The sequence below is a fragment of the Schistocerca gregaria genome, chromosome 3 (assembly GCF_023897955.1).
Source record: "Schistocerca gregaria isolate iqSchGreg1 chromosome 3, iqSchGreg1.2, whole genome shotgun sequence".
Classification (NCBI taxonomy): domain Eukaryota; kingdom Metazoa; phylum Arthropoda; class Insecta; order Orthoptera; family Acrididae; genus Schistocerca; species Schistocerca gregaria.
In genome coordinates, this window is record NC_064922.1 from 608,557,624 (window position 1) to 608,579,097 (window position 21,474).

At 38.7% G+C, this 21,474-nt stretch overlaps 1 protein-coding gene across 9 annotated transcripts in view; it reads right to left on the minus strand.

The window, feature by feature from the left end:
* The window catches only part of LOC126356233 (CREB-binding protein), a 162,554-nt gene that overhangs the window by 24,750 nt on the left and 116,330 nt on the right, over positions 1–21,474 (minus strand). For all 9 annotated transcript variants that reach the window (XM_050007059.1, XM_050007056.1, XM_050007055.1 and 6 more), the window contains 2 exons: positions 20,595–20,855; positions 11,580–11,745 (listed from right to left, as the gene is read on the minus strand). In XM_050007059.1, the coding sequence (XP_049863016.1) occupies positions 11,580–11,745; positions 20,595–20,855 (427 nt within the window). The remainder of the gene's footprint in view (positions 1–11,579; positions 11,746–20,594; positions 20,856–21,474) is intronic.

Sequence of the window (21,474 nt, forward strand, 5' to 3'; positions counted from 1 at the left end):
GTTGATTTAGGTATACCATACAAATCACACGCTTTTCTGTATGATAATTTACTACTCAGAATATCATGAACAGCTTCATCTAAAAGTTCTGGGTCATAATTACACCGTACTGTAGCACCTCTCTTGCTCTTATAAGTTCTTGGCATTGTCCGAAATCACACCACACAGTACACAGTTTTACAAAAACCGTCGTTATTTTATAACCTTGCACTCGAAACTTGTACAGAAATTGTCTCAATGCTGTTAGCTACTGAGTGCGTCGACAATTACGGTTACAATAACTTCCCGCTCGGCACAAGAATAGAAAGTTTCCACTTTGCGATAATGCATGGGTTTTTAACACTGGGACTTCGTCAATTCACCTAGGGAGACAATTGACGCAAAATAAAAGTTGTGCAAAGCGATAAATGCAATCTTGCGCTTAAAATAACTGGCGCATGGATGTTAAAATAAGGAATTCTTTTTTTCTATGCAGTGGCAAAGAGCAAATAAGCCATACTGTCCAAATTCGCCCTGGTGTTCGTTTGAAGGTACTTAAATTACCATATTTATTCAACTATAAGATGAAGTTTTTTCCCAAATTCGCTATTCAAAATTTCTGGGTGGTATTACATTGTATAAACTTCAATGAAGCGTCATCTTAAGTTTACTTATGACACTTTGATGTCATGTGGAGAGTTGACAATTTTGGAAGGGTGAATGGGGTGTAGTGGCAACAGCTTCGCCAGATTTGGGAAAGATAGTGGGGAGCAAGCATTAAACTTCGTCATGCTGCCAACTGTGGGGACGTGTCCTGCTTTCATTGCTTTGTGTTTTTTAACCATCTACCACATTTCGCCTGAATCTAAATGCAGTCATAACTAAACTGACTTTACAATGCACAAATACTCAGCAATATCATAACATCTTTACAGGAAACAAATTAATTCTAATAAAAATATGTTTACACAGAACATTTGTGACATGGCACAATAACTTAAACATGAGGTTCAAAAACAGCACTTAAGCAACTACTACTTGATATCAAAGGACAGTTTATTGTACAGAGTTATCCCTATTGTATGTGGCCTGTTGTCTGCAGGCTTATTATTACTTGTAATTATGTGAATTCTTCCATCCATACGATTTGTAGTTAGTAAATTACTGTTCACTATATTATGTTCTGAATTTAGTTTTCAAAAACATGATTGACTGCACGATGAACACAATGTAGGTAATAAGTATTTTTATATTTTCTGAAAGTATCTCTACAAGTTTCTCTCTTGTTTATCTTAAATACCATTCTTATTGCCCTTTTCTGTAGTCTAAAATGTCCATCTGCGTAGACTTCTGGTGTTCCATCCCAGATCTGGATACCATAATGCAGATGCAGGTTTACCAATAAGAAATATATTTTCTTTGGGGTATCATACTTCAGTAAACACACATTTGTACTGACTTTCTTACAAATATGTTCTGTATGCTCCTTCCATAACAGGTATTTGTACACAATTGTTCTCAATAGTTGGTGCATACTTGTATAGCTGAATGCCAATAAAGGTATAAATGCAGTAACATTTATAGTTGGTTTATAATTAAATTGAACAATAATCGAAATTCCTGAATAGTGCACCATGAAAAATAAGGGACAGGCAGCTACTCATCTATAGCAGATTGATGAACAGTGCATAGCAGAACATAACAGAAAACATCACTCACAATAGCTTTCGAGCACTAGCTCCTAATCCAACAACGGTGCACGTTATCATGCACACAACCGTCCACACACCCAAAAATCACAGCAAGTTAAGTAGGAATTGAATTGCTGTTATCTTCTCTTTATTTACAAATAGCTTACTTGCTGTATGAAAAATCCAGGATGGAATGTAACACAAAAGATTGTTATTTGCTGCATGTATGATAAATTGACAAAATAATGTAATTGTATTAAAAACAAAGATTCCAAGACTTACCAAGCGGGAAAGCGCCGGCAGACAGGCACATGAACAAAACACACAAACACACACACAGAATTACGAGCTTTCGCAACTGGCAGTTGCTTCGTCAGGAAAGAGGGAGGGAGAGGGAAAAATGAAAGGATGTGGGTTTTAAGGGAGAGGGTAAGGAGTCATTCCAATCCCGGGAGCGGAAAGACTTCCCTTAGGGGAAAAAAAGGACAGGTGTACACTCGCGCACACACACACACACACACACACACACACACACACACACACACACACATATCCATCCGCACATACACAGACACAAGCAGACATATTTAAAGGCAAAGAGTTAAGGGCAGAGATGTCAGTCGAGGCGGAAGTACAGAGGCAAAGAAGTTGTTGAAAGACAACTTCTTTGCCTCTGTACTTCCGCCTCGACTGACATCTCTGCCCTTAACTCTTTGCCTTTAAATATGTCTGCTTGTGTCTGTGTATGTGCGGATGGATATGTGTGTGTGTGTGTGTGTGTGCGCGAGTGTACACCTGTCCTTTTTTTCCCCTAAGGGAAGTCTTTCCGCTCCCGGGATTGGAATGACTCCTTACCCTCTCCCTTAAAACCCACATCCTTTCATTTTTCCCTCTCCCTCCCTCTTTCCTGACGAAGCAACTGCCAGTTGCGAAAGCTCGTAATTCTGTTTGTGTGTTTTGTTCATGTGCCTGTCTGCCGGCGCTTTCCCGCTTGGTAAGTCTTGGAATCTTTGTTTTTAATATATTTTTCCCATGTGGAAGTTTCTTTCTGTTTTATTTAAATAATGTAATTGATTTCACTACTATTGGCAGCAATACTTTTGACTTTTTGAAGTTCAATTAAATTATGTAAATACACAAGGAAAGTAAGTGTCCTAGTATGCTTCATTGAGACTCAACATATTGAATTACCCTGCAAACTGCTTTAATTTTTAGCAACTGATTATTCATTCTGTTACTTTAACACAGTTTCCTGTTTTCTAAATTCCAGGTAACAAGTTTTAAGGTTACTCCTTTCATCCTGTATTATTCTAATTTATGTAACAAAATGGTATGATTTGCAGTATCAAAAGATTTAGTCATATCCCTCAAAGTGCCTGTTACCTTGTGTCCTTCTTATCATTACATTAAAATTTTATGTATGAAAGTTGCTTCTGCTGTTACGGTAGATCTCTCTTTCTAAAGCCATATGTATGAGGTTCATTCAAGTGAAATCTGGTCAGTGCCTTTGCCTGATACGTAAGGTGGCACCATGTAACTGTGGTTATGGTAGTGCCATCAGTTGGTAGAGAGACTGATGCATGTGCACCATTTGATGTTGCATAGTGCCAGTGTGGTTTCACGCCAAAGAAAAGTTTGTCCCACAAATGTATCGACAGATGAAGGCTGTGTACGGTGAGTACAGTCTGAGTCGTTGAAGTGTTATGGAATGGTGCAAGCAATTCCTTGAGGGACGAAAGTCACTGGGAGATGATGCTCGTCCTGGACAGGCTCATCGTGTCATCACACTGGAAATGGTTGTGCAACTGAATGCTTTAGTCTTGGACAATTGCAGAATCACCGTGGACGAGTTCCTTTGTTATTGGGTATTAGCATGGGCATCACCCACACCGTAATACATCAACACTTGAACTTTCAGAAAATCTGTACGCAGTGGGTTGCCCAACAAGTGTATGCTGAACGGCACAATACTCCAATGGTGTTGTCTTTGAGTCATCTGCAATGTTATCATGAGGAGGAATACGGCTTTCTGTTGCGTATTGTTACAGGTGACGAAACATGGTGTCACCATTTTGCAGCAAGTGTCACAGCAAGCAGTGGATACATGCGACCTCACCACCTCCAAAGAAATCAAAGGCATTGCACACCAGTTCTGGTAGGGTCATGACGTCGTCCTTTTTTGACCACAAGGGCCCACTGCTGGTCGAGTTCCTGGAACAGGGAACCACCATCAAGCATTATCAAGCCACTTGAACCTTACACGAGCCATCAAGTCGAAATGCCAAGTCATGTTGTCCAATGGTGTTATCCTCCCACATGATAATGCCCGCCCACACCTGGCCAATACAGTGAAGACGACATTGCAGCAGTTTCACTGGGAAATGCTGGGACATCTACCATACAGACCTGACCTTTCACCATGTGACTGACATGTGTTTGGATCTCTAAAACTCGACGCGCTAGTCGCTGAAGTGGTGTCGAATCGAAAGACTTGCACCCGGAAAATGGTCTACCCGACGGGAGGCCCTAGTCACATGACATTTATTTATCTCTAAAACAAGCTATTTGCAGACATCAATTCACAATGGATGATGAACTGTGTGACTGGGTCCAGGCTTGCCTATTAGCTTCTTCAAGGATGGAATAAACCGGCTAGTGTCGCAATAGGATAAATGTGCCAACAGTTTTGGCGACTATTTTTGAATACGTGTGCTGTGTATAACTACATTTTTGAGTTAATAAAATTGTTACCATTACTTTACACTAGTGACCGAGTTTCATATGAATGCCCCTTATAGATTGTTCAAAGGATTTTACTCGGTGCACTATGCCTTGGCCTGATTTGATATTACTTTCACTGACAATTTGCCAAGTTCTGAAGTTAATTATATTTGTCCTTGCTTTTCTGTGTCATTTGTGTGTTCATTTTTATGCATCGGTAGAATTTCAGTAATTTTCAGGTCATGGAGTTCTCCAAGGCAGAGGGACTTATTTATTAGGTATGTCAGGGGTATAATTAATTCTCTTCTGCATTCCTTTAGCAGCTTGGGTGGAATGTTATTCCGTTTGCAAGATATTTTGGCTTGATATTTTGAGATAACTGGTATGATGTCTCTCTCAGTACTAACGGGAAAAATGAGTGCCTAGTGTTAAAATCGGATACCCCGTCATGTACTTCATTTGTGTCAATTTTGCTTAACTTTTCCGTGAATTTATCACACACTTTTCTGTGTTGTTTATTATTTTCTCTTAACTTTGAGCTTTGATGTTCAAGATACTGCTTTTTTCCTCTTTCTTTACTAATTATTTCCCAAGCTATTTTACTAACTCAATGAGAGTTGTTTACTTGCTGAGCTTCATGGTTAGTCAAGCAGTGTTTGTATTTTTTTCCTGGATATTTTGCATTTTCGTAAAAAAATACTCTAATTTAGTATTTCTGAAACATAAATAACAATCTTCCATTTTCTCTCACAGTCAGATGGTTTCAGGAATTACTTTAAAGTTTTGTTGAATAGTTTATACAACTTATCTCATTTATCGTTACATCAAGTGCATTGTCTACTGATTCCCTTTCTTCCTTCTTTCTTGCCCTCTAATATAGGCATTATCACTTTCTCTTATGTCTACATTCCCCCACGTCAATTTCCATAGTAAGCATTCTGTGGTCAAACATGTAGTATTCTAATGTGGTTAGGACACTCGTGGTGAATTGAAGACTATTTACATGATCAGGTTTCGTACCTCAAAATGTAAAAACGGAACCCTTGTAGTACCACTTTGTTGTCTGTCTGCCTGTCCGCCTGACTGTTCAAAATGCTTTTTCTGAGGAACAGGCAGACAAATCATGTTGAAATTTATGTCATACATTAAGGCCTATAGCCCCCTGATGACGTAAAAAACAACCTGAAGCTACTACGCCAATTCCATAAAAAGATAGAACCATTTATGTCATAAATTTTTATACTCTCAAAGTCACTCATCAAAACCTACAGGGTAATAAATCTAAGCTTCTAAGTAACCGCAACCAAAATACGTGGCCATTTATGTCACATATTCTGATACTCACAAACCCACCACCAAAACCGACAGGGCACTTCCCATTGGTCAAGAATCATGAAATTTGGCAAAATAAAAAGATTTCGTCCTTTTCTCAGGAATGGATAGACATATTAAAACAAAATTTAAGTCACACACTGAGATCAATAGTCCTTTGGTGGTATAAAAATGTTAAGCTTCCAAGTCAATGCAATCAAAAGATACAGCCATTTATGTCACATATTTTGACACTAGCTTTGGATACCTCTCAATTCATTAAAACCTATAGGGTACTTCCCCTTGGTGTAGAATCATGAAATTTAGTAAGAAGGAAATGGAAAGGTTCAGAAAATTGTTAATTTACAACTGTATCATACGAAAATAAAATACCTCTGTTGTTTGTTATCAGACTTTAAACTTCAAATTAAAACAAACATTCTCAAAAGGCTTGGAATCGATCCCAGAATGATAACTGTCTATATGCATAAATACGTTTGTAAGGAACCCTAAGTGCACGAGTCCTACTGGCACCTAACCATTTCCCCCTTCCCCACATGAACATGACACACTTCTATGCAAGTTCCCGTCCCAACTCTCATCCTGCATATTGAGACAATGAAAGTTTGGGTAGATTGTTTCCAAAAATCATAAATTTCAATGGAAAAAAAGGGCTGTGGAATATTGGAAGAAAAATATTTTGTTAGGCTGATACATGCACATGACTCAGAAAGACATTCAGTTTCGATTACAATGGGATCTTTTCCAATTCAGTTCCATCAGAAATCTAGTCTTAACATAGTAGAAATATGTGATGGAAGTAAAATGAGCAAAGAAAAATTGACAGCATTGTTGTGTGATATTATTTGAAATGGAAATCTGTCTACATTAATAACAGGAAAGTGTCAAATTGGGGTATTTAAGAAAATGTGAACACCACTTTATACTTCGGCTTTAATAACAGAGTCTGGATGACTGCAGAAATTTGTGGGAGGTTATTAGAAGATTAGATACCAAGACTAGGTGAATCGAAAAGATTATTCTTGTTACTCCATGTGTGACAGCAACTTCATTTACTAGAAATATTTATGATGTGTTCTTCCTGCTATTGTAAGTGTACAGATACCGGCTCCTCTGGACCTGGGTATAATTCAATCAGTGAAAACAAAACACAAAATGGCTACTGTGCAGGGCTGAATTCATTCCTCGAGTGAAGGGCAGTATCGTATGCTAAACAGATAGCACTACACTGCTGTGCAAATTCAGGCTTTGGTACAACGTTACCTGCAATTGAATCCAATTTCTGTACAGAAGAATGGAAAGTCATTAGAGATGTTATTACTAGTGACACATTTCAGGACTATGCCTCGTGACAACAGCTTGACTTTCAAACCCCAAACTCAGGTAAGTGATTTGCATGATACTCTTGTGAAGGAAGAAACTAAAATAAATTATGGTGCAGGTGGTGACAGGGGCGATTTTGATGATGATGAAGAGGAGGATTCATCTGCAAGAAGTTTGTCCATACCTGTGTAAGGATTTGATACATGTGGAATTTTTCATAGTCTTGGAACATCAATCAGCTGCAGTGACAATACCCACTAATAGAATACACTGGAAGAAAGAAGCAAACTAACTTTATTGGCTTTTATTTATTTACTTTTTTGCTATGAAACCAAGGTCATTACTTAAGGAATTATCTTCAACTTTCTTTCCGTGTTCTGCAGACATTAGGTCATATGCATGTTGCTCCATTTATCTGATGACCACCTGCACGGGGTACTGCAGGCCAATTTTGCGGAACGGGATGTGTTCAAGCCAAGAGGCATAATCGATGATGTACAGTGCTCACAGAAGCTTGTCTTGACTACATTGTATACCGCCTGGAACATTCCCTTAAAAAGTCCCTTGCACATCTTTTGCAGCAAATACAAATATTGTGCACCTCTGCACAAAGAGGTGCCAAGCTGCTTGGGCTACAGCCTTATAAAACATCAATAGTACAGGAACTTTGACCTGGTGATCCTGTGCACAGGATTAAGTTCTGCAAATGAATTTTACAACAAGTACATGACAGTGAAATGGATCCTTACCTCATTCTGTTTTCAGACGAGGCTTGGTATGTTAATTCCCAAAAATATTGACATTGGAGCGCAGACAGACCAGTTGTGTTTCATGAGGAATCCCTTCATGATCAGAAAATATGGGTGTGGCATGCAGTTAGTGGTGTCAGAATAATAGGCCCACTTTTTTTTAATGACACAGTTACACATGGAAAATATGTGCAAAACATTATGCAAATTTTTTTTAATGAACCGCGTGAAAGAGAACAGAGCTTCGCATTTTAACAATATTTGGCAAAGACACATACGGCCAATGTTTCATTGCACGAAATTCACAATGTGTTCAGTGAAAGAGTGATTAGTAACAATATCTGGCCTGCTAGAAGTCGTGCTTTAACTCTGTGCGATTTTTATTTGTGGGGTACAGTGAAGGGCAAAGCGTAGACAACAAATCCTTAAATGATAGAGGACCTCAATGATAATATCCGTGAATCAATTAATTCAATGTCTCAGAGGGAATTACACTGTGTGATTAATAATTTCTTGATAAGATGTCAGATATGCATGGAAAATAATGGCAGGCAGTCCCAACATCTCGTTGTGCGACATGGGCAACTACGAAATTTATTTGCTTATATTTTAAATGTAGCCATGTTGTACCGCAGCAGTAGACAGGCGGCATGACATCTGATTGCCGGGCAACCGAGTGCTCGCTGCCCAGCATCTACTGTGCTGCACAAGCAGTCACCAGATAAATGGAACACCCAGTATAAGGGGCAATCAAACAGAAATGAGACAGATGGAAAAAAAACATTAAGTAAACTGTTTATTATTTCAAAGCTTATCACCATATTTTAAAATACAGTAAAATCTGCTTATAGAAATAGTGAGCAGCCAACTAATTGGCTGTTTATTAATATTTCTTGTAGAAATAGTACATTTATCCCACAATGAGACAAGATGGTCAGTGCCTTCAAGGAAAGTACAAGAGCCCAACGCCTACATTGATTAAGGAACTGCAATCTTTTTTGGGGACCTCAAATTACTACAGAAAATTCACAAAAGGGTTTGCTGACATAACACACCGCGCAGATTCTAAGGAAAGGTGTGAAATTCATATGGAGAGAAGAGTGTCAGGGTGCATTTGTAGAATTAAAGAGTGATTTTGATATCCCCCAAACTCTACTGTTCGCAGACTTTTGAAGGAATTAATCCTTTCGCATGATGCATTTAATCATGCTTTGGGATGTGTTTTACACCAGGAGATTAATAGTGAAGAGCACCCTGTAGCCTACATATCGAGACAGCTGAATAGAGCACAGAAGAACCATCTGACACAAAAACAGATGTTCATCCTCATTTAGAGTGTCACGTATTTTAGATATCTCTAGTAGTACCAGCAAAATTTAAGGGAGAGATCTTACAGAAAGCACAGGGCTACAAGTTATCTAGTAATGAAGGGTCAGAGCAATAAACCAGGGAGTGGATGAGAGATACTGGAGGAATAAAAGTGGATTTGGATCAATATGTGAGGAAACACGCACAGTGTACACTGCAATCTGACTTGAATCATAAGTGAGTGCCATTGCAAGGCTACTGTAAGCATTAAAACTGTTTGAAACGCTTCAGAGCCATTCAATTGTACACCAGTGGGGACCCAAACAGATCGCTATTTTGGTATTTGGAGATGGTTGCTACGCTGAAGCAGCAAGCAGATTTTCATTGGATTTACTCCACTTATGGTGACTTGGTAGTATCGGCGAGCTGTTACGACCAGGGGAAGCTCAGAGAGACCATACAGACTGAACTTACAGGATGCGGGTTATTAACAATGGGGCTATGCAACATAACAAGGCCAAATTCCCATCTGTCAGCCACAATTAAATGTCTTCCCCCGTTAGCTGAGTGGTCAGCACAGCGGAATGCCATGCCTAGGGGCCCAGGTTAGATTCCCAGCTGAGGCAGGAGATTTTCTCCGATCAGGGACTGGTGGTTGTGTTGTCCTCATCATTTCATCCCCATCTACAACGCGCAAGTCACCCAATGTGGCGTCGAATGCAACAAGTACTTGCCCTCAGCAGCCAACTTCCCCGAATGGGGGACACACAGCCACAATGCCACACGTTCATTTCCGTTCACTGGAATCATGCAAGTGAACTTCCCAAAACTTGTACTGGCCAGATGTGCCTCTGGAATTATTGCCAGCATCAAATATAACATTCCTAAATCAAACTCCACAACCTGAACTAACCCATTCTCTGGGTCAATTCACTGCCATGCAGGAAGGTAGCATTTCATCTGAGCAGTTAATGCAGCACATAGAGAAGATCAGAGGACAACACTGTTACAGTGATTTTGAGTGCAGTAACACCAAGTGCCACAGTGGCTTTTGCTGTGCATAGCTTTCTTTTGAGGTTGAGAGCCGATCGTCGGCATAAACTAACAATAGTTGAGATTCCTGTGTATTGGATCCCTAGAGCATAAGAGAGTGAGAGCATAACCTTATAGTATAAATGCAGAAAAGATGTAAATTTAGGGTTAAGACAAAAGAAAGCAATGGGAAAAGCCGTGAAGGTTAAACTGACAGAAGCGCAAAACAAGTGTGTTAAATAGACTCTTAAGCAAACAGGTTGTTTTAATTATAAATTTTCCTGTATTTTGTGCAAACCTGTAGTATAATCTGAAACTGATTTAAGGTCAACCTGAGGGACCAGATCTTGTTCATAATGTACTGTAGTGTGCTGAGTCCTAAACGAGCATATCAGTCAGAGCCTGAGCAGTGTACTACAGCAGTGCTGTCAGCAGGCGGGAGTGGAATATTGTTGCTGTAATGATTCAACAAGTGTAATGCAACACTGGGAGAGGCAGGTTAGCTTGCCGAAACAGAGAACTCAGCGGTACTGCACAGACCACCAAGACAGTTTTCCACACTGACAGCGGTAGTGGTATTTTGGGATAGGTGACTGGTAGTTGCACATATGCAGAACAAGCGCACCACTGCCAACTGTTAAGTACTGCATTTTCGTAAACAGTAGAAATTACCAGTTCAAGCTCATGGAAGTGCAACAGCTCTCCGTACTAAGTTTCCCCTGGACTTTGCGCCATGGTGCAGCTGGCTATCCCTGGTCAACTCCAGCTGTACAGACAGCTACTGCCCAGGGGGCTTCAGGTCACTCCCTGTGCACATCAGCTGTCAATCACCAACATGGAATTTTTACACTTGCAGCTGCCTTCGTATGGAACCTCCTGGGCTCCCACTTAGCCTACACCACCTGCTCACAATATCCTGGCTTCACCGGGCATGCAATGCCACACTGAATAAAATTGTTGTCTTTAAATTTAAATATAAACAAAATGTCAGTGAAATATTACCTCTCCGGAAAACACAGTGCATAATCTAAAATGAAATTCCTAAGACCAAAGTAGAAATATTTTTCAACTGTTCTAGATTTTTTGTCTTAAGTCTACTGCAAACAATTTAAGAGTACTTCAATAGATGCATTTCACTTCTATTTATAAAAGACCTTAATTGATTCATGGTGTTTTTGCCTTTTGTTTACATATTTGAGAAACTAACTGCTTTTTCCTTTGTACTTTTATTGTGGTTTGTCCTGAGTTTTTATTTGAAAAAATAATAAAAAAAGCTTGTCAAATTTACTTTCAATAGAAGTAACAACAAAATCAAGTAAGGCCAAACAAAAGAGGCTCAAATCTGAACTTACAAACACACAGAACATTGTAACCATTCATTTTTACTCATAGAGTAAGGCTTTTATAACTTTCTGCTGAAATATAATGAGTGTAAAATAATTACCTTATAATCAAGGACTATCCTCTCTATTATGCCTTTATCCAACATCTTCTTGTACCATTCTTGAAGTCTCTTCGGTTTAGGTATCTTTTGTTCAACTGGATGACAATGAAATATATAATCATCCCCTTCTGATGGCGGGCATGCCCAGATATGAGCCATGGTATATCTAGCAAGATAAAAAAATCATACATTTAATAAAGGTAGTTATACACTACAAAATGGACGAGAATTCTGTGTGCCGTTCATACACACATCACACATACTTGGTATTCATATGTCCAAGAAATTGTGAACTATAGGAACTTCTACAGACCATTTATTTTCCGACTGAACTCACTATAAAAGAAACAATCAGTTTTATATAAATGGGATCTACTCAGGCAATTATTAACCCAATAATCCACCCAATGGCAGGCAAAAGAAATCAGAGAGAGGAGGAGGGAGTGGGGGTGTGCTCATATTTATATCTTCAATTACCTACCAAATAGTGGCAAGCAGCCAGTCATATGTAATTTCATTCTACTTATTATAGATTCCATATAGCTAACAATACTCACAGTATGTCAGATCAATGACGAATTCCATTTACTGTCAATCTATACAGCCGTTTCAATTAATTCCCATTGTTACAACACAGAGACTAAATAATAATACTACTAATAATAACAACACATAACAAGTTGTAAATAAATCACACATCATAGTTTCATCTCACACTAACAATGGATGTGGTTGCAAAACTATTTTATTAGACTAATTTACATGCTGTTTTGTGACATCCGTTTCAACTTCCACACAGGAATACTGATGTGCATTGTTAATGACGATAAAAGAGGATGCAACACAAGTTGACAGCCTGGTTAACTGCCTGTTCACAATGATACCAAATATTATAATATGAAATTTGTTGAATATATTCAACAGCTGATTATTAAAAGGTGGTTTTGCACCTGTATACTTCAACAACGGGCTCATACTGTCTTAGAAAGGCAAAATAAATTATAAGTGGTCCACCAAAAAATTCCACAGATATTAGAAAACAGCTTTAATAAAATGATGGCAGATTTGGATTTTCTCACATACATGAATGAGAACTTAACACACTTCAAACCAATTAAATGATAAAGACAGCTGTGCTACAGTACATAAGACATAGAAATATTCCTATTTTTGAACAAGTGAATACTCCAATAAGAGAACAATCATCGTTGTTAATCCCTCTTTAGAATCAATAAAATAACATAAAATATGCAATTATATGCACAAAGTGTGTTGCAGCACACATGATTACAGAATGGGAATTTAGTGTAATGGCACACCCAACAATGATTTCATGCGAAGTTTTAACACACAAAAATATATTTGAGATTATTTAGAGATAGACAGAGTTTTAATATTCAGAACCTTGAATAACATCAGAAAATGCCTGACTGAATACAATGATCACCAAATAGGAAGGATGAGGGTTTTGATTAGATAATAATAGTAATTGGGATGGGTGATAAAAGATGACTTGACAGCAAAATTGAAACAATTGGACAGCACAAGTTGGAACACAGGATAGCGGTAGATTTCAACCAGCATAGAAATAATAGTATCTTGTAAGTACTTTTGGAGTAAAGGCGACCACTCACTGTGAAACACACACACACACACACACACACACACACACACACACACACACACACAAATGGTAGAGAGAGGGACCACATCTATGATGCTATATGGTACTGGCTGGAAATAGTGCCTGTTCTGTAGTTCAGCAAGTGAACTGGTTGTGGTGAGGGTAGTGTCGGGTGGAAGGAAACTATGGCGGAAGGCAGGGAGAAGGATTGTGGTGGATAGCTAGTGTCTCGGAGGGAGACAGCTGTCTTACTGGCTAGGAATGCAGGAGGAAAGAGTGGAAGCTATACTAACTAGGTGTGCGATGGATGCAGTGTTGCAGGAGCTGGTGAGGAGCAGCACACGCTGAAGGTGACTTGAATTGGGAGAGGGTGAAAGGATGGAGAGAGGTGTAACTGTTGGGTATAGGTTGCAGGAACAATGTGTTACCTGAGATCGAGGGTTGTATGACTATGAGAGAAGAGGATTTGCTTTAAGGATAACTTCCATCTGCGTAGTTCAGAGAAGCTGATAGTGGAGGGGAAGATCCAGATGGCCTGGGTTGTGAAGCAGCCACAGAAATTTAGCATTTTGTGCTCAGCCGCATGTTGCACCACCGGATGGCCAACATTGTTTTTGGCAACAGTTATACAGTGGCGATTTGCCCCTCAGCGGATAGCTGGTTGTCAGTTATACTTACATAGCCTATAACAACTTCGCTGAAAACATTGCATAGCTTTTTATGTAGGTATGACTACCATGAGAAAAAGATTGAATAATCAACGAAAGGATAATGTTCTATGACTCGGGGCGTGGAATGTCAGAAGCTTGAACGTGGTAGGGAAACTAGAAAATCTGAAAAGGGAAACGCAAAGGCTCAATCTAGATATCGTAGGGGTCAGTGAAGTGAAGTGGAAGGAAGACAAGGATTTCTGGTCAGATGAGTATCAGGTAATATCAACAGCAGCAGAAAATGGTATAACAGGTGTAGGATTCGTTATGAATAGGAAGGTAGGGCAGAGGGTGTGTTACTGTGAACAGTTCAGTGACCGGGTTGTTCTAATCAGAATCGACAGCAGACCAACACCGACAACGATAGTTCACGTATACATGCCGACGTCGCAAGCTGAAGATGAACAGATAGAGAAAGTGTATGAGGATATTGAAAGGGTAATGCAGTATGTAAAGGGGGACGAAAATCTTATAGTCATGGGCGACTGGAATGCAGTTGTAGGGGAAGGAGTAGAAGAAAAGGTTACAGGAGAATATGGGCTTGGGACAAGGAATGAAAGAGGAGAAAGACTAATTGAGTTCTGTAACAAGTTTCAGCTAGTAATAGCGAATACCCTGTTCAAGAATCACAAGAGGAGGTGGTATACTTGGAAAAGGCCGGGAGATACGGGAAGATTTCAATTAGATTACATCATGGTCAGACAGAGATTCCGAAATCAGATACTGGATTGTAAGGCGTACCCAGGAGCAGATATAGACTCAGATCACAATATAGTAGTGATGAAGAGTAGGCTGAAGTTCAAGACATTAGTCAGGAAGAATCAATGCACAAAGAAGTGGGATACGGAAGTTCTAAGGAATGACGAGATACGTTTGAAGTTCTCTAACTCTATAGATACAGCAATAAGGAATAGTGCAGCAGGCAACACAGTTGAAGAGGAATGGACGTCTCTAAAAAGGGCCATCACAGAAGTTGGGAAGGAAAACATAGGTACAAAGAAGGTAGCTGCGAAGAAACCATGGGTAACAGAGGAAATACTTCAGTTGATTGATGAAAGGAGGAAGTACAAACAGGTTCCGGGAAAATCAGGAATACAGAAATACAGAAATACAAGTCGCTGAGGAATGAAATAAACAGGAAGTGCAGGGAAGCTAAGACGAAATGGCTGCAGGGAAAATGTGAAAACATCGAAAAAGATATGATTTCAACACGCACACACATTAAGTAAAACCAATGACACCAAGGAAGATATTAGGTGGTCGCATGTTATGCATTACTCAGTAGAGAGCAAGTATGGCAGGAATGTTGACCAGCCACCTGGAACTGTGGATATGCATAGTCTGGCAACAACCATGTTGATTCCCACTAAGCATGAACTATGCTAGCTGTATTTTGCGACGTAGTAAATTTAAATTGGTGGTGAGTTATTGTGTTATGTAAAGTAATAGATATAATTAAGGAATAACAACTTGCAGTACATTTTCCTCTGTGGTAGGACAGAAAATCTGCTTACTGCAAGGCAAAGTAGCCACACAGATGTAAATATATGGACATATAACACAAATAGTTACTCCAATAAAATAGCAGTAATGCCACATTGTAGAGAATTTAACACTGTAAAACTGTAGCAATATCACTACTTTTATTAGGTGATAAACAATGGGCTTGCTGTCATAAAAGTAAATAATTCATTTAGCAATTATTAAGTTAAAAAGGCTCAAAAGAAACTCCAGAAGCAGCCTCATGGACCAAGAGCTGCCGATCATTCGCTGCGTCCAGTTCTGCCTGACACAATCACTGTGGGCAAATAGCATACTACTCCCCCAACTGTTAACATCGGCTCTTCAAAACTGAAGCAATTACTTCTCCACTAAGTAGCACATCAACTGGCCTCGTGAAGCTGGGTTCTTCCTGTCCCAGCACAAAAAAATTCTCAAGAGTAATGGAAATCTAACCTCGATAACCCGCATGACAGACACATTTATTTGGCAGAAATATGAATGTGTAGTTTAAGTGTCAATTTTAATTTCCAAAGTAATTCAAATGTAATATAGAAACAAAGATTTAAGAAAAGAAATAAACTGAAAAGAAAATCAATTTTCCGACAAAACCATATCACTTCATGGATGGTGGGACCAGCGTTTCACAAAACGTTAATCACATACGGGCATATGAAAATGTTTTCTGTGGCAGAAAATGTAGCTGTTGGATGTTCAACAAATATTTACATGCAAATATACTTATAGGACATTTTTAGGGGCTTAACAATGAATATAAGTACTTTTCAGCAATCAGTGCGACACTGTAATGAGGCTGCCAAGAGTAACCACGGTACATTATAGAATCCAAAAAGGCCTAATAGGGGCTAAATAGGACTTTCACAGAACAAGTAGGGGCTAAAGGACTTTTGAAATGACACACTGTTTTTAATAAAAAAACATAAATAAATTTATGCATAGCATTAAAATCAAGAATCTATATACACAATGATGTTGATCTTTACAATTCAATAATGTGTCAGCAAGCTGCTGCATCAATGATACTCAAGTCTAATTATTTTTATAGTCTACATCTACATTTACATCTACACTCTAAAAACCATCTTGAGGTGCATGGCAGAGGGCACGTCTCATTGCACCAGTTACTATGGTTTCTTCCTGTTCCATTCATGTGTGTATCACAGGCAAAATGATTGTTTGAGTATGTCTGTGCACACAGTAATTATTCTAATCTTATCCTTACAGTCCCAATGTGAATGATACATAGGGGGTTGTTGCATATTCCTGGAGTAATCATTTAATACTGGTACTTGAAACTTTGTAACAGACTTCGTCGGGATAGTTTACGTCTATCTTCAAGAGTCTTCCAATTCTGTTTCTTCAATATCTAAGAGTCTTCCAATTCTGTTTCTTCAATACCTAAGAGTCTTCCAATTCTGTTTCTTCAATGTCTCTGTGACACCCTGCCATGGATTAAACAAACTTCTGATCATATATGTTGCCCTTCTCTGTGTACGTTCAATATTCCCTTTTAGTCCTATCTGGTACAGGTCCCACATGCTTGAGCAATATTCTAGAACTAGCCACATGAGTGACTTGTAAGCAATCTCCTTTGTAGAGTGATTGCACTTACCCAGTATTCTACCAGTAAACCAAAGTCTACCATCTGCTTTACCCACAACTGAACCTGTGTGACAATTCTATTTCATATCCCTACCAAATGTTACACCCAGGTATTTTTAGGAGTTGGTCGATTTCAACAGTGACTCTCTAATATTTTAATCATAGTATACAACATTTATTCATTTTGGACAACATGAACAGCAAGGGTCCCAACACACTTCCCTGGAGCACACTCAAAGTTACTCCTACACCTGTCAATGACTCTCCATCCAAGGTAACATGCTTTGACCTCTCTACCAAAAAATCCTATCCAGTCACAAATTTCACTTGATACCCCATATGACAATAAGTGTAGGTGTGGTACTGAGTTAAATTCTTTTCAGAAATCAACAAATATGGCATCTACCCGAATTCCTTGATCCAAGGCTTTCAGTATGTCATGTGAGAAAATTCAAGTGGGTTTCACATGATCAGTGCTTTAGAAATATGTGCCAGTTGGCATGGAGGAGGTCATTTTCTTCCGAGATACTTCATTATATTTGAGCTCAGAACATGAACTAAGATTCCACAAAAAATCCATGTCCAAGATACTGGACGGCAATTTTGTGGGTCACTTCTACTACCCTTCCTGTAGATGGGTATGACCCATGCCTTTTTGCAAGAACTGGGCATCATTTATTGTTTGAGGGATCTACGACATATTATAGTTAGAAGAGGGGCTACCTCAGCTGCAAATTCAGTATAGAATCTGATGGGGATTCTAGCAGGCCCTGGAGATTTGTTCAATTTTAACTATTTCAGCTGTTTCTCAATACCACTGACACTAATACTTATTGCATTCATCTTTTCATTGGTACAATGATTAGGTTGGGGCAATTCCCATGGGTGTCCCTTTGCAAAGAACATCTGAAAACAGAGTTAAGCATTTCAGCTGTTACTTTGCAACCTTCAATTTCAGTTCCTGTCTCATTCACTAGAAACTGGACACTAACTTTGGTATCACTAACAGCCTTTACATACACACGTTCAATTTGGAAAGTAAAAGAAGTGTAGCCCGCACTGAAATCAACACTGTGTATGATGCAGATCTGCAGCATTTTTGCTTTGAGAATATGACCACATGCCGTTGTTGGACAACAGAAATATATGTTAACCCTTTAACTGCTGTGGATGAGTTAATCTGCCATGCACTGCCACACCCCAGGTGCTGACGACATGTTTAAATGCGGCCCCTGGGTTTTCGTTTAAGCACTACTGCTACATCTCACACACAGCAATGCATGAACTAAAATCAACCAAATACAAAACTTATGCAATGCATTTTTACTCTGCAAAATTCTTTAAAATCCCAGGCAATTCTTTACATAATTTGATGCAGCATATTAACCAAGACAAATACTGAAAACAAAGGACCCTCTATCAAGTGAAAATGTCCAACTGTAAGATATGCAAAAATCATTCTTTAATTTATTTTTTAAGCAAACAGTTTTCTTAAAATCAGATGTTAAATATTTCGTAGCGGCCGGAATGCCATCTCTCAGCACAGGTAGCACCATTCGGTGAGCACTACAGTGACGACAAAACTCCACTCGGTATGGAATTCAAACAGCACATCTGTAGCACATAGAATAGCACACTATAAATGTAATTTTGTCATTTCTAAACAGAAGTTGTCGAAAATTAGTCTTTTTCCAGCAGTGGATAGGGGAAGACTCAAATTTCACAACTGACAGCTGAGTAATTTGTTGCCATGTCTTAAAAATAAATAAGTAAACACAGCATTCCTCTCTCCTCAGATCTTCAAATTAAAATTTAAAATTTATTTACTGGCTTGCCATATGTGATCCAAGTAAAGCCGACATTTTACACAATCATGATCTCATTTTTTAGTTACTGCTATCTTCTTAGTATTCGTTTCTTTTAAATTTAAGTAAACCATAACACAAAGATCCCACAGCTCTTATTATGAGCATCAATAGGAAGAATAAACATGGATTCAACTGTCATTTCCCTTATGACAAATACTGCAGTAGACAGCTTTAATCTCGACTTGTATCAGCAGCTGCAGTATACTAGATGGGTCAACACTGCACAAAAATTCTTCAAACAGATGAACTGTATTGAGGGTCATTGGCAAATGCGGAGATGAAATAAGCACTCTTGTGCTGTAAATAGATCTTTCTCACCTTACAAAAAAGGTACTGAGAAACAGCAGAAAAAGTTCTATTTTCCAAAACTTAGAAATGTGGCAAATAAGGACATAATTGTAGCATCGGTAAACATCTCAATTGTTCATGCATTTTTTCAAGTACTGATATAAGTAATAGTTAATTGCTGATTTTCCATAATGACTTACAGTAACTGTGTCAAAATAAATAAATTCTCTATGTTAATATTAGTGTTCATTGTATTTTCCATTAAAAGACTACAAGGCTAAAATAGTTTGTTTACACCTAAAAATGGCTATTCCAAGAAAATGAAGGACTAAACTCCATTCTATAAAACATAAAAATCTGGACCCCACTAATGGAATTATTCAGTATCAACACCAGGTAATAACAAATGATATGAACTTCTTGTGTTCTGCATGAGAAGTGTGATTGAAAAGTTGCTTCTCAAATGTTAGATGATCACCCCATTGTGACTCAGCGGTAAAATGCCGGACTACAAATCCAAAGGTCTTGAGCATGATCTCCAGTCAATCCTAGGATTTTTATGTCACTTGTCACTTCTTTCACCACTGGCAATGTTCATTGATGTGACAAATGCTGAGATGCACCACAGTCCGGAACCCACATTAAACAGAAGGTCCCCCCCTCCCCCGCCATAAAGGGCTAAATAAGTTAGCTCAAAACATCAGAGGAAGGGACTCGCATACCACCCCTACCGGCATACCACGCCTACTACAGCACTGTGGTGTTCAAAACAATCTTATTACTTACTGCTTTACTCTACTAGATGATTAGCCACATTTTGAAACAGTTAAAACATAAAAGTTGCTAAACTTGCTAGATAATTTTTTTCTAATCTCAGTAAGTAAAATGGAATAATTTTATTGAATTCTGTGACAGGTAATGGGACCTAAACTTACTTCATAGTTGCCTTCTTAGTCATAAAGGGAACAGTTATTGTGGACTTCTTGGATCAAAGTGAATATGCATGTGCAACTACAATTCTGAGCTAAAATGATAGGGAAATTTGCAAATTTTCGAAGATAGGTTTATTTGGAACACTTGGCCTGCACTGTCAAAACATTTACTGACAGACAAATGTTCCATTTTCGTTCTTTCTTTAGAAAAACAAATAAATAAATACAGCAACAAAGAACAAACATAATTATAACTACAAACCTCCTTCACATGGATATAGTATGAAAGACTACTTGTCATGTACATTTACCTCCTTTAAGGAAAATAATGCATTATTTAAAAAGGGATGGGATTAACGTCAAAACAAAACATCGTAACACAAGCATCAGGAATCACAACTATAAGTTACAAAATAGACACAAAGTACAATTATAATGAACCATTACTGATTGAAGAGCTGTAGACTCACCCCAACTGCTTGACGTAATCCAGGTACCCCAAGAGTATTTCATGATATACCGCAGTTCGAAACTGACGTGGCCGAAAGAAATGAACCGAGTCCAAATATGCTATGTACACTCGGCGTGTATTTGGGCTTGGGCACTCTGAACCATATTCCTGGACATGCATGCCGAAAAAGCACACATCCACTCCATCCACTTCCTCAAAAGCAAAAAGTGCTTTTGCACGGTAAGGAAACTGCTCTGGTAGCTCCCCAGCATCCACAAATCTAAAAATAAACGTCACATTCAAACAAAACTTAAAATACATTGAATGCACCATTTCAGGCAACATCCTTACAGATTTTTATGTTCTAAAAATTAAACTGAGTACCTAAACAATATCAGTCACCTGATATCAAGACACATTCTTCTTCTTACTGCACATACAAGTATCAACACAGAGCGCAAAGGAAATACTGTGGACATAGTTCCTAGAAATGTAACCTAAATTTTCACCAACCAAGTGTGTGTGTGTGTGTGTGTGTGTGTGTGTGTGTGTGTGTGTGTGTGTGGAGGGGTGGGGGTGGGGAGTACATTCAGGTTCCTCAAGCAGGGTGTATACACAGCCAAGTACAAAAAAATTTCCAGAAACTGCATACCTTTGTATTAAGGGGGGTAGGACATGAAACGGGCCGACTTGGAGCAGGAGAGGCACCACAGGACATTTTGATTTACACTGTCTATACTTTTACAAATAAATTCATAAAACTTTGTCAGCATGACCAGGAAGGATTCAGTATTCACACTCATAGCAGAAGAAGTTCAAAAACATAACAAAACAATTTTTTTTACATGTGAAATTTCATTTTTTCACTTGGTATTGGCTGCATTTGTTGCTGTAGGTAC